The sequence below is a fragment of the Lampris incognitus genome, chromosome 9, assembly GCF_029633865.1.
Source record: "Lampris incognitus isolate fLamInc1 chromosome 9, fLamInc1.hap2, whole genome shotgun sequence".
In the NCBI taxonomy this organism is placed as follows: Eukaryota; Metazoa; Chordata; class Actinopteri; order Lampriformes; family Lampridae; genus Lampris; species Lampris incognitus.
The window spans coordinates 19114221-19128991 of NC_079219.1; the positions used below are offsets into that span (position 1 = coordinate 19114221).

The window sequence follows — 14771 nt, forward strand, 5'->3', positions numbered from 1 at the left end:
TCCTGGATTTAATGTCAGAAGCAAGTTGTGAGATTTTCTAGGCCACTACGATCTGTGGGTTTTAGTGGCATGTATAATTGAGTGTCGTCAACATAAAAATGGTAAAACACATTATGATTTTGAATGACCTGGCCAACAGGAAACATGTATATAGAAAAGAGAAGGGGTCCAAGAACTGAGCCTTGAGGGACACCGAAACCCAACTGAGCCATTGAGGAAGTAGAGTTACCCAGAATAACAGAAAAGCTTCTGTTGGAGAGGTAAGAGCGTAATAAACTAAGAGCCGAGCCCTTGATGCCTACCCAAGTCTCTAAGCGATGTAAGAGGATACTGTGATCGACTGAGTCAAAGGTAGCACTTAAGTCTAAAAGAACTAAAATTGAGCTATCACCTCTGTCTGCAGTCAGCAGTAGGTCATTAGTAACCTTTACTAGAGCTGTCTCAGTACTGGAAACTGTTAAAAACACTAGTAGTGTTCATAAAAGAAATCAATTGAGATTAAATTACTCTCTCCAGAATCTTAGATAAAAAAGACAATTTGGAGATTGGTCTGTAGTTACCTAAGGACAGGGGATCCAAATTGGGTTTCTTTGGCAATGGGTGAACAATGGCATGCTTAAAGCTGTCTGGAAAAGAATCAGAGGCCAGAGAATTATTAAGAATTAGCAGAATAATGGGGGCTAACAGTTGAAAATAACTCCTTGAGCAGCTTAGTGGAGATGATGTCTAAGATACAGGAGGAGGAGTTTATATTGGAGACTGTACTCTCTAACACTGAAATTGTAATTGGTTGAAACTGGGTACAAGGCAGAATTAACATGGGGAGTGGAAAGAATGCAAGGGTCAGGCTGGATTTGGGACCTGATATTCTCCACCTTATTTACAAGAGAGAGAGGGACATGTTAGACAAAGCTATGGAGGGCAAAAATCTGCTGTGATGACCCCTGAGATTCAGAGAACAAGCCAAAAGAAGAAGATTTACAAAATGAGTTGAGAATTTATTCTGACAGCTGAACATCAGGTTCCAAAAGAGAAGTGGAGGGACCATTAATAACAGAATCAATTACCCTAAAGAGAACTTTAGGATTGCGGTTATTTCTAGATATCAATTCAGAGAAGTAAGCTGATCTCGCATCCTTAACTCCCTTCTGGTAAATTAACATTTGGTTTTTAAGGGCACTATGCGCTAATTCGGACTTGTTGACCTTCCATTGTCGTTCAGATTTTCTACAGTCTTCTAAGGGCACGAGTGTGATCATTCAACCAGGGATGGCGCTACCCCATTTTAAGGATTATTTTTATGCAGCCCAGATTAATCCCTTAATTAACATCTGTAACCCAACATTTCACAACAGGTGGAAAGACATTGAACTCTATATTATGAATGATCCCCCAATTCATGCAGTATTGGCCCACAATAATTTGGGAAGATTTATAGATAATGTGCAAATCAAAATGTGCGATAAAAGTCCAATTAAAAATCTGGAATGTGATAAAAGAAGATTATAAACTAGATTATAAATGACAAATAATTCAATGGTGTTCTCATAATCCTGAGTTCAAGCCTAATAAACTAAATCATAGATTTAAATCCTGGATCTCAAAAGGAATAACAACATTAAATTCCCTTACAGAAAAGGGACATTTAAAAGACTTCAAAAACCTGAGGAAAGAATATTGTCTTGAAAAATCTGGTTTTTATAGCCATCTCCAGGTATGCAATGATTTTGGACATAACATTAGAAATAAAACTGACTTTAATGTTCCAGTACTGTAAATATTTTTCGGTGCCTACTGAAATGATTAAAATATGGGGGCTATCTCTAGATTTTATAAAGGCCTTATGAGAACAAAAAAAATCACACACTACAGAATACATTAAAGAAAAATGGGAAAAAGAAGGTAATTTCTCAATATCAAATGAGGATTGGCTTGATATGTGTAAATTCCAGTGGAAATGCTCCAACTATCATGTGTGGCGGGGGTATGGTTGGAAGTGTTTTATTCATTTCTTTATTACACCAAAACAGAAAGCACATTTTGCTGGAGGGGATGCCAAATGTTGGAGACTGTGTGGATTTCGGGAAGCCAGTCACTATCATATATTTTTGGAGTGTCCAGTGATAAGGTCTTTCTGGGCATAGTTTCACAAAGACCTAAAAAACATAACACTGATCTATCTGCCCTTGCAGTTTTCCACATTATTTTTAGGAAATGTTGGTTTTCAGGCAAGGTGACCAGATGAATATTTATTTGGTATTTTGAGATCTGCTTGTAAAAAAGTGCTCACATGGTATTGGTTACTTCCTGAACCTCCCACAATACAGGAGTGGATAGATATGGTGATTGACATTTATTTTATGGAAAAGATTGCTTTTTCTCATCATCTTCAGAATAATGTGTTAAATTCTGGATCAAGTGGGTCAAATATGTAAGGCCCTTACAGTCAAATTTTGTGGAGGTATTGAATGATTGATCCTGTAATGTTTCATTTTAGTAAACCTCAGTGTTTTTATTTTATTTTCTCCCAAGTCTCCCCATAATATGCTTTTCACTGCTCCGATGTGAGAGTATCTGAAAACCTTATTCATTTTCGTAATTAACAAAAGATAAATGGATCTGGATGCAGTCTGAGAGCCCCAAAATGACAACAACACTTTGGAGGTATATGATAAACCATAGGCACAGGGGTTCCCTGAGTACTGGCTTCAGACCACTGATTTAATCACTGTTTCTTGTTACATTTTATGTTTTCTTATTGCAAAGAATCTGTTTGTAAAAAGAATGAACAATGCATATATCCCATCCTATACCATATATCCCCAATGTGTATGTTAAACTCGTCATTCCAATTCACCTTGATAATGAATTAATAGAGACCATCAATACTTGTTTAATTTCCCACTGTTGAATTTTGTGCCCTACTGACCCACCTACCCTTATAGGCAAAAGATTTGGGGCTCAATTATGATGAAAAAAAAATCAATATTGGCCAAGGACAATTCTCCAATGGTCCCTCCAACTCCAGCATCACAATACACGAGGACTTTTCCATTGCAAGCATTTTTGTCAGACAACCTGCACTATCCATCATGTTTGTCAGGTGTTCCCTCGAGACTCTCTCTCTCTTTCTCTCCCCTTCTACCCCGTTCCTCTCCTTCCTCACACAATTTTTCCCTCTTTCCACAGTTTTGACGCTTGCTTGATTACCCCATTGCCAATCATTTCCACCTTTCTCTCTGTGTCATCTGCTATAGCTCTCTCTCTCTCTTTCTCTCCCCCTCCCTCCTCATATTCCACTTCCCCCCTGCATGTGCAATTAAATTTCACTCACAGTAAATCAAGTCTGTGCTCCATGGCCATGGGTCCCAGAGCCTCCCGTGTCCTTTGCTGCCCTGATTTTTACTGCTCCTATTTATTACTGTAAATCTTTAATAAAAGGTAAGATGGCGGTGAGAGATGCTCTGTGACACTCTTTCGCCTCTTATCTGCTTCAGGCTGTGGACAGGTATAGACAAAATAAGCTACATCATCTTATCAATTTTTTGCAGTTGTTCTCCCCAGACAGTGTGCCGTGGACTGCATATTATATAATATATTTGGATTGGGGTGTAAAACCGGGACGTGCTGCAGCTTTGAGAATCTCATTCACTCCGAAATGTAGTCAATAAAATTTCCCTGATTAAATCTGTCGATAAGTCTCAGATATTTCCTGCCAGAGACTTTGATGTATACTTCTCACGTCCAACCTGAATCAATCCTCTGCGATGCTATTTATTCTGCTTTGCAAGCATACACACAACTGATATTCACAGACGACTGTCCGGTGCACTTTTCTTTCTCTATACAGCGGTAGGAACAGAAACTTTGTGCTGTTCTTCCTCCCCTGACTGGATTGATTAATCCTGAACACCCTACACACACTCACACACACACACATTCACTCCCTCTCCTGATGAAAATTGATTTGTGTTGTTCGGACTTTTGCCCCAAGTTTTATTTTTTTCACTTCAGTGTTGGCTGTATATTTCCTTCGATTGTGTCCAAATTGTAAAAGGAAAGGCCAAAGAGTCGGGCAACCACACAACAGAGAAAGGTCGATACAAATGTTATTGAAACTGACTATTGATATTCTCAATGATGACGGACTGCCCGTTTAGACAGCGAGCCGATTTTTCCTCTGTGTACACGGAGCACGGCGGTCGTCTTCTCACAGTGTCATGTTCATTCATGGATCTTTTTTTTCTGTACCAGCCTGAGAATTGCTGGGTTCTCCTGTCACTTCCTGTTTTCATGCTCTCTCAGTTCAGTCATGATTAGTTCACTGCACGTTCTACAAAGTGACATCTTAATACGATGTAAGGCCCACACTGACTTTTGAAGCTCGAGTGATTCAGGCCCTTCCTGAAATTGCAGTATTGCAAACCAACGAAAGAATGTATAGTGTCTCATAAATATGCTGTTCTTCGAGGAAAGATTCTGTTTGGTACATTACAGCATATGTAGAAGTTAAAACCACAGATGGAGGATATCTGGGTTAATGTAATCTTATGGTTGATGCAAGGAGGCAATTAATAAAAAATTGAATTTGAGTATAAAATGTTGGAATCCCATGTGAATTTGCTCTTTCCACGTTCAGTGCCTTGGAGCAAATTTGTAATTTGTGATATTGGGCTATACAAATAGAATTGACTTGATTTAAATTAGGATGCAGATAGTAGGTCAGCATTATGAGAGCATCATTTTGACAATTTTGAATATTTCACAGATAATCTTTCTTCAGCAAAAGCTTCCCACTTCAACAAACATTTTATCAACTGCCATGTGAAAAACACAAGCATCATGTCTGTAGGAAAGCATAACTATAATCAAACCAAGAATTTGAGATAAACCCAACAATATCAGACTAAACTACTCCCACTGCCAAACCAGTTGTTGGCTGATGGCAGTGCATACTGTAATACTTTGGGGTAGTCCAACCTTGGGAGTCTTCTGTGTGGAGTTTGCTTGTTCTCCCTGTGTCTGCGTGGGTTTCCTCGGGGTGCTCTGGTTTCCTCCCACAATCCAAAGACATGCATAGGTCAGGTGAATCGGCCGTACTAAATTGTCCCTAAGTGGGAATGTGTCGGCCCTGTGATGGTCTGTCAGGGTGTCCAGCTTGTCCAGGGTGTCTCCCCGCCTGCCGCTCAATGACTGCTGGGATAGGCTCCATTATCCCCGCAACCCTGAGTAAGGATAAGCGGTTTGGATAATGGATGGATGACTATCCATTCGTATCACTCATAGTCGCAGTCATCAACTGATGTTTCACCCTGTCACAGTTACCTATCGTGCCCTCTACTCATACCAAATCCAAACTCATTGTTAATATCTCAAAGACCCCTTTCTCCCAAGTTTGTTTACATCATACCTTTTTGTCTTTTGCCATTAGGGGAGGAAGTAGACAGCAGTCTCTGTGCCTCCATCCCAGCTCCAGAGCCTGTGCTCTGCGAGGTACCCTGTTCCAGGGACTGTGTCCAGAGTGACTGGACCCCCTGGTCTACCTGCTCTCAGACCTGCTCCAGCAAGACCATTGAAGGCAAACAGATGAGGACCCGATCCATTTTGGCTTACAATGCTGGTGAAGGTGAGAACCTACCTGCAGACAATATTCTGCACCATCGCGTATGGAAATATATGCAGATGAGGCCTCCATGTTGGCTTAGTCATGGCCTTTCAAGTCGTCCTTTGCTGTCAGTTACTGAACGTCTGGATTTCACACTTGTCTGTGTGTGTCTGTCCTTATCTGAAACAGTCTGCTTATCTGTTGCAGTGATTATATTTGTCTGTCTGTGCATCTGTCTTCCCACATAACACTCAGTATTTTATCTGTCTCTAAGATAATTTGTCTGCATATGCTTGTTTTCTCTATTTGGAACCTCCGTGTGGCTGTTTGTCTTTTTTCTGACATGTCACCAAACATCCGCCCGTGTCTTATCTGAATCTGCCTTTGATTCCTCACAGTGACTGCAATGGTAGTGGCATGGATCACAGTGATGGAGGGTAACATTTGTGATTAATGTTTGTTTGTAGCCGTGTTTAACCTTATACCAGCTTGTCTGTTTGTAGCAAAATAAAAAGGTAATTGCTTATTTAAAGTTTTTTATATATTAAAAAAAAACAATATGGGGATCGGCAATTCGAATCCCTGAGTTAACTCCAGCTTGGTCAGGCGTCCCTACAGACACAATCGGCCGTGTCTGGGGGTGGGAAGCCGGATGGGGGTATGTATCCTGGTCGCTGCACTAGCGCCTCCTCTGGTTGGTTGGGGCACCTGTTTTGGGGGGGAGGGGGAACTGGGGGGAATAGCGTGATCCTCCCACGTGCTACGTCCTCCTGGAAAAGAAGCGGCTGGCGACTCCACATGTATCGGAGGAGGCATGTGGTAGTCTGCAGCCCTCCCTGGATCGGCAGAGGGGGTGGAGTAGTGACCAGGATGGCTTGGAAGAGTGGGGTAATTGGCCAAGTAGAATTGGGGAGAAAAAAATCCCCCCAAAAAATAACAAAACAGAATATTACCAAAACTACCATAGGGTAACTTATGATTGATTTAGACTCTAATCAGCAATTTTTCCCAGAATTAGACCTTTTTGAGCATCTATGAATTTGTCCAGTTGTGGTCATTTTTGATAGTTATGTTCCGTGATAGAATGACCTTAGGTATATTTTTGGTTGTGATATTAATATGTCCACTATCTGTATTTTCCAAAGGTCTTTCCCAGGTGCCAAAGTTCCCAGAACTTTTTGGTAAATGTATCTTCAATAGTTTTAGATCAGTGCTTGTGTAGTTATAGTTATTAGGTCTTCATTTGGTAGAACCATAAACATGAGAAACTACAGTTTTAGAAATGTGGGAGTCATGCCTCTCTCTCTCTCTCTGTAAAATAGCACCAACCTGATGCTGTTTTCTAAGAATGAAAATCTGCCTCTGTTGGGATGCTGCTCAATGTCAAAGTTAGAGGTGCATGCTAAATAGCAAACATTTCAGCTCTGAGCTCATCCAATACATAATGGATGGCACATTTTTAAACAAGTCAGCAAATTTCTGAAATGTATACTGCAAGCATAAATTAATATGAATAGCTCCAAGCTGTTGTTTTGGTGTCTTTTGCATTATCTGGGTTGTCACTGAGGTCCCACTATTTTTCACTGTTTATTCCCTCTTCTCTGTGGTGAGAGTCGCTGCTCAATTTCCCCTCTGCTTAACACAGAGTTTGTACTAGGCCAGTCTGCAGGAGCAACCGAGGCTCATTTGAAGTCTATGTAATGCTAGCACCGGAGCTAGTATGTTGTTAGTCAGCAAAGCTGCCATGGAGCAGACACCGGGGAAAAAAAGGTTATTCTTATTTGGCATGAGAGTGCATGGTGTCTGAGTGTGCAGTCTATGCTAACTAGACTCTGTAAACACTGATACTCATTATGGAGTTTAGTCTCCATCAACTCAGAGAGGTACAGGTGAAGAGTACTCGCAGTCCCACTATGCCTTTCAGTCACTGCTGAAAGCATTAAGTGTGGCCAATTGCAATGAACAATAGAAGGGCTCTCCTCACACGCACTTCATCGACCCACTGACTCCATCGACCCACTGACAAACTGACTCCCGCCAAAGAAGATGAATAAAATGTGAAGGGGAGGGGATTTGTGTGTGTGTGTGTGTGTGTGTGTGTGTGTGTGTGTGTGTGTGCGCGCGTGCGACAGAGTGAGAGCAAGAGAAATTTTGGGATGCCTCTAAAAGTGAAGATTTACATTTTGCACATAAGAATATTGTATCATTGAGGCAGTCTGGTAGTGGGAGGAAACCTTTGAACTTCACATTGCGTGTCAAGCTTTTGAACGCCTCCCGCAGGCGCCAGACATTGTGGGAAATGGACCGCTTGTAAATTTTTTAAGCTCAGATCACTGGCATCATGGCATCAGTCTGCTTGTCATGGTGGACACGCATATTCTTGGACCCACCATACAGAATCGAAATATCTTTGCACAACAAAGCACACCTCCCTTCAAATGAGACCCTGAGATCCCAGACAAACGGACAGACAGACAAGATAGCTAGATACTTGTAACACACATTTGAAATTCTATGTTTTGTGTGTGTGTGTGTGTGTGTGTGTGTGTGTGTGTGTGTGCTTCCAGGTGGTGCCCTGTGCCCAAACAGCAGCGCCCTTCAGGAGATGAGAAACTGTAATGAGCATGCCTGTACAGTGTACCACTGGCAGACGGGGCCCTGGGGTCTGTGCACAGACGACCCCTCCTCCTCTGCCCTCAACACCACCACGGATGGCCAGGCACCATGCTCGATGGGCTTGCAGACTCGCAAGGTCATCTGTGTTCGGGTTAACGTGGGACAAGTGCCACCCAAGAAGTAAGCTGATGTGATTTGAAATGTTCTGCCTGTTGAGATAGCATTTGTGAATTGTACTTGAGCAGCCTGGTGTGTCCATGAGGACGAGCGAGTGAGCAAGAGAGAAAGGAGGTAAGAAAGGAAGTAAGAGAGTTAGTGCAAAGGTGGCTAGAGGTGTGGCCTAGAAGCCGTTTGAGGGGAAGCTAAGATATGGTAACTCTAACTCTGTGCTCATTGCGCACATAGTGCTCAGAACCGAGTGAACCAGTGAGAGATAGAGAGAAAAGATAGTGGGACAAAGAGAGAGGAAGAACAAGACGATGGCAGCAGCAAGAGCGAGCTCACACACAGTGAAAGAAAAGGGCAAGAGCCAAATCAAAGATTTGGCTGGTATGATCCATTTACTTTGTTGTTGTATCTCAGCCCATGCCGTTTCATTCAATGTTTAATATGAACCGGGTGCATGTGCCTCATCACCACCCAATTCAGAGGAAGTCATTGATACCGGCTGTAAGAGCCAGAGAGACAAATGCCAGAGACAGATGGAGACCGTTAAAGAGAAACTAAGAAACTGACAATGAGAGGAAGAGAAAGTAAAAGAGAATTTGCGATGATGGGAGGGAATACGAGGACCCCCTTGAAAACGAGACTGTACATCTCAAGGGGTGACTCCTAATAAAGTATTTCCAAAATGCAACAGCAAAAGAATCACGGAGGGAAACTGACAGAGACGGAGGGGAAAAAGAGAGGTAGAGAGATATATGTGCAATAACAGAGAAACTAATGGTGAGAAAGTGAGGGGATAGGGAAATGGGACATTGGGAGAGAACACGACTGTGAAAGAGAGAGGGACGTGGAAAGAGAATGAGACGGCAACAATGGGAGATGTAAGAAAGACAAAAAAAAAAGTAAGAGACTGACAGACAGGCCGAGCAGACTCTTTGTGACGTTAACTCCCAGTCCCTATCTCTCCACTGCAGACCACCACAGATAAATAAATAATCTCTCAGTCACTTGAAAGTCTAATTAACCCTGCCATTTTTGGCCCTCATAATTCCTCATTGATGATGATAACAGTAATTAAATAGGATTGATACTTAAATGAATTCTAATCACCGACAAGATGTTTGTGGTTAGCTCTGGAGACCAGGCTATAAAGCACATCCTCAAAATGTGTTGGCCGGTAGACAGTTTACGTCACATTTAGCCCCCAGAAGTTCAGCTTTAGCCTGATGGCAGATACACCCAGAGATTAATTTTGTAAGTCATAAAGTCCTGGACCACCAAGGAGGTTCCTGATCCAGCTGGTTGACAGGTGAGGTCCCAAAAGCTACCATAACATTGGTATGGGAAACATGTTGGACAACATGATATAGGTTCAGGGGCAGCACGGTGGCGCTGTCACCTCACAGCAAGAAGGTCCTGGGTTCGAAGCCCGGGGTTGTCCATGTTCTCCCCGTGTCTGCGTGGGTTTCCTCTGGGTGCTCTGGTTTCCTCCCACCATCAAAAAGACGTGTGTTAATACTCCTGTCTGTGCCCTGGACTGAGGCATGGCAAGACGAAGTGGAGTTGGTCCCCGGGTGCTGCACGGCGGCTGCCCACTGCTCCTAGCTACACAGCTAGGATGGGTTAAACGCAGAGCGTAATATCCCAATGGGGATTAGTAAGGTATTTCAAAATAACAAATAAAAAAACATCTTTAACAGGCTGATTAGTATCATATAACTATTATTGTGAACCTACAATGTTGCCTTACACGATCAAGTCATTAGAATTACTCAACACAAATGCCAAGATGATTGGACCACCAAACCATCTACAGGCAATGGTCATTACAACACCCACACTGAATTTCAGCTGCCACACATTAACTATGACAGAAGCAACCAGATGTGTGTTGTGTGATTATGCAACGATATGGAATAAGATTTTTATTTCCAAATTAATAAATGCATAGACACAATGTATAAAGTCAGATCCATTATTCATGTGGTGGGAGTGTGTTTCATAAAGGGCAAATGTGATTTATAGCCAACAACTATAACTACAACAACTATGAAATGAAGATTAATGCCCAGCGTAGTGGTGACTATTTCAGCTAGACCCAGGCACCAGAATTACACTTGCTAGAAACTGAGGAAACTCCAGGTTATCATTTAGCATGTGTATGTTATGTTGTCTTTTAGATTCGCCTCTCCGAGGTAGTAGAGAAATACGTGGACAAGTCCGTGATAGACAAGGGTAATTTAATCTGTATGTAGAATACAGGTGGTGATAACTTGCGTCGAAGATGAGTTAGGAATCAATTATTTCGTCTACGATGCTGAGTCGGTGCAGTGGGTCTTGTCCATGGTGCTGAACAAGCTCCCGTTGCATCTGTAGACCAAAGTAGCTATACCTCAGTATCCATATCCTCTTACTCTAAGGCCTTTATTAGTGTGCTTTTGTGTATAGTTTGGCAGTGCCAGCTTCTCAAAGCTGTTTTTGTCACAAGTCTTTATGCTGGATTAACCTCAGATCACTGCCACTGCTAAAGGTCCTATAGCGAGTTCCAAGATAGCCTTTTAAGTTAAACAAGCAGTGAGATGATTTAAACGAAAAAGCTTTTCTGGACCTCGAATGTTTTTTCATTTTAGACATGAAGACAAATGATTATAGCTTTAATCGGGAATAACATTGAAATTGAGTCAAATGGGAAGGAAACATTGTAATGTCTAAATTGTCAGTATTTTTGAGTGATTTTAGTTACATGTTGGACCAAAAATAGCATGTCTGTCAGGGCCAGGATAAAAAAAGACAGGAGGAGGATGCTGCTCACCTGTTTGAACTTTAAAGACCAAGGTATTTGGCAACGATGTAAAAGAGCATTAGCGCTACTTGGTCTGCAGGCTAGCTGTTGGAGGCGAGGCTTTCTCTGTCAACACTTTAGAGTGACTTGATATGTTTGCTATTTCCCCCCTTGTGTCTTCATCTGGAACGCTCCAACTGGCAGGTATGCCTGATCAGTGCACCCATGGGACCCAGGCAGAACAACAAACATGGCCGTCCTGCGCCCTGTATATGCAGATGCATTCACAGTGGGATCTAGGCTGTCTTCATCACAAACCTTGAGGCAGTGAAGCTCACAGGGTGCATGTCACCCAGACACACACACACACACACACACACACACACACACACACACAGAAAGTCTTATGGTCAAAGCTCAATAGAGAAGAAAGTCACAACAGAGACGAATATGTCAGAGCCCGAGGCTTAGGTTGCTGTCATTGTAGACAGACAATTGTTGTGGTGTGAGAGTAAAAGAAATACAAGAACGTCTGCTCATTGATGTTTACTATCTGCGTGCCGAATGGTGTCCAATGTGCGTTTGTATAATCACATCAATTCCACGTAGTGTATGAAATAAAACTGAGCAATTCACAGTAATGCTTTGTGATAGCAGCTGTGTTTAACCTAGTCAGTCATCTCTCCTCTGTGTGTTGCAGTGACTGCTGTGTTTGCTCACAGCACGTCAGGGCTATAGGTTTTTGAAAGCTCTTCAGGACGAGGCCAAAGAAACGACTGTAAGGCCCCAGAAGAGCCGCCACTTTTTCCACAGTAAATTAAACAAATGTTTTTGTTTAGTTGTCCATGATTTGGGTAATGAAATTTAATTAGGCCTTATCTTTTCCCACCAGACCATTTGTGGGTTTTTTTTCTATGTTCTTCTGAAATTATTGACAGTGCTTTTCTTTGACTCTCTTCATTCTGCTCAGCCATCTGCCGCACTTTTGAACAGGCTCTCGCTGAACAGATTACTAATAGCAACACAGCGATGCACGGGCGTTCGACTGGCTACTCTTGTGTGTGACGGGCTTTGAGACGAGCGGCCTGCCCTGCATTCTGTGCCCCAGCGATTTTGCTCATGACATTTGAAGATCATTAGGAGATCATGCCACTGACTGGAGCCAGCATGTCAGTTAAAGCTAAACATCGATATTGGTTAGTTCAATTCAGCTCACTTATTTACACAGGGATCAAACAGGAGAGGGAAGTGGTGAGGTAAATGATGAGAAAGGAAAAATTGCAATTTGTGTGACTGAGGTATAAATAATCATCCCAAAAGGTTTACAAATACATCACCTCAGAGCAAACAAAAACAAACCGTTTAGGATGACAAGACGAAGGCACGGGTGAATTGAAAAGCAGAAATAAAATCACATCAAAATGCAAACAACGAGAAAGGCAGTGTAACATCATGGGATTACTTATTTAGAGTATAGTTGGTGACCTGTAGTCATGCATTAGGGTGCACGCACTTTGGCTAGTTTTGTGCTCCACCAGCAAGCGTGACTTCTTTTTCCTCAACTACACAGTAAATCAGTTTTCATCATCTAAGTTTGGATAATACCTGTCATTAGAGGGGCTATAAAACAATTTTACTCAAGAGAATGGTGGGATGAACTTCACCACTAAATGGGATTCGTGGGATTTACTTTAAGTAAATTTCAGTCAAATACAAACAAAGTGCTTTTGATGAACAGGGTGGCTCATTAGCAATTTTGTGGAAAACAGCAGATAGCTGTACAGTAAAATCAGAAAATGGTCAAACAAAATATCAAGAACAAGAGATTAGTTAGAAAATCTGTGTGTGTGTGTGTGTGTGTGTGTGTGTGTGTGTGTATTTCAGTAATAGAAAGAAACAGCTGTGTTTGAATTCTCCAATGTTAGAAACACTTGGTAAGAGTTGAGTCAGTGTTGCGTGGTGATTCATTACACAAATAGGGTCCAGCATGGCCTAGTGGTTAGTGAGGTCAGTCAGGGGCTCTGGGTTCATACCCACACATGGCCAAACCTGCAGTCATTTCATTGGGCAGGATACCCTTTTTTTTCAATTTTCCCCTTTTTCTCCCCAATTGTATCTGGCCAATTACCCCGCTCTTTTTGAGCCAGTCCGGTCGCTGCACCACCCGCTCTCTTGCCGATCCGGGGGGCGCCCTGACCGACCAGAGGAGGCACTACTGCAGCAACCAGGACACATACCCACATCCGACTTCCTACCCACAGACACAGCCAATTGTGTCTGTAGGGACGCCCGACCAAGCCGGAGGTAACACGGGGATTCGACCGGCCGATCCCGTGTTGATAGGCAACAGAATAGACCGCTACACTACCCGGACGCCTGGGCAGGATACCTTACCACTAACTGCTCCAGGAGGGTCTCACTAATTGTAGTTATCTGCCCCACCCACAGGGTGAAAAGAGACATCCCCTGGGGGAATTCTCCTTTGGGTAATAAATGATAAAATTATAATTAATCTGAAGTGCAACAAAATAACATGCAAAGATTTAACCTTATCAGGAAGGTCAAGGTGGGATTCCAGAACAGTTAAGCTGCCCATCCTTGTCAAGAGGACTCTTCAGTAAGAGGCTGAATCAGCTGCAGCTCCTGCTTGCCTCCGTGCTCTCTACCGCATACATAGTTGTACTGTAGTCATGCGCGTCAGAGATATTAAACTGTTTTTCATTCAAATTCTTACCTCAATCCCATCACTTGAAGGTCCACTAAGCAATTCCCTTATGAATTTCGCCCCAAGGTTTTTTCTTTTCCTGTTAAAACAGCCAATGTGATGCTGTTCTTACACTTTACTGATGCCTATCACTGTGGGGGCAGCTGAGCCTCTAGATGAGTCATCAGACACTCATCTAGTAATCTGTCACTTCCACTCGCGTACAGTAGTTGACCCACAAAAGTATCAACTCATGAGAAAATGCAGATAGTAGAGACTGGGGGGCAGCAAAAACATGAATTTGTTTAGTTACCTGTCCAACAGAAAACAAGCTACTTCAGCATTAATTGAAAAACCTTTGTCCGTTTTTGGAGTTTTCTATCTTGAGAAAGCCACAACAATATTCACCCTTGTTTTCGACCATTATTGGCCTCAACATTTTCTTTCTTTGTCTTTTATTCTCATTTTAGACCTGATTGTTTCAGACTCTCCCGTTATGTTTGCCGGTAAGGCGTGTCAGTGATCCTCCATGTTCGACCTGCCCGCCGCTCACTGCACCGATCAGACAAGGGACTTCCGTAAACAGCGGCCGCTTTAGCCAATGGGCACAGAGCTCTTTTTCTTCTATGGCGAGTAAACCCTTCTGGTCAAATGGGCCGAACATGATGGTGAACATGGTGGCCTTCATGACGGGGGTATCCATGCTATGTTGAATAGAATAGTTTATTCTAGCCTATTCTAAACCTACCAAACTTTTTTTTCAGTCTGTGGGTATAGATTATTCAAAACCCATTCAATAATTTCATATTCATTTATTATTCATTGAGGATTCCATCTTTTAAAATGTTGCTACTTGGCAGGAAACGTAACAAAAATGGCCAATAATTCCAAAAACTTGA

General features: G+C 42.4%; 1 protein-coding gene across 1 annotated transcript in view; it reads left to right on the top strand.

Annotated features, from left to right (window-relative positions):
* LOC130118483 (thrombospondin type-1 domain-containing protein 7A) overlaps positions 1–14771 on the top strand; it is a 91657-nt gene that overhangs the window by 35929 nt on the left and 40957 nt on the right. Inside the window, exons 9-12 of the mRNA XM_056286935.1 lie at positions 5432–5626; positions 6004–6042; positions 6751–6786; positions 8173–8401. Of these exons, the coding sequence (XP_056142910.1) occupies positions 5432–5626; positions 6004–6042; positions 6751–6786; positions 8173–8401 (499 nt within the window). The remainder of the gene's footprint in view (positions 1–5431; positions 5627–6003; positions 6043–6750; positions 6787–8172; positions 8402–14771) is intronic.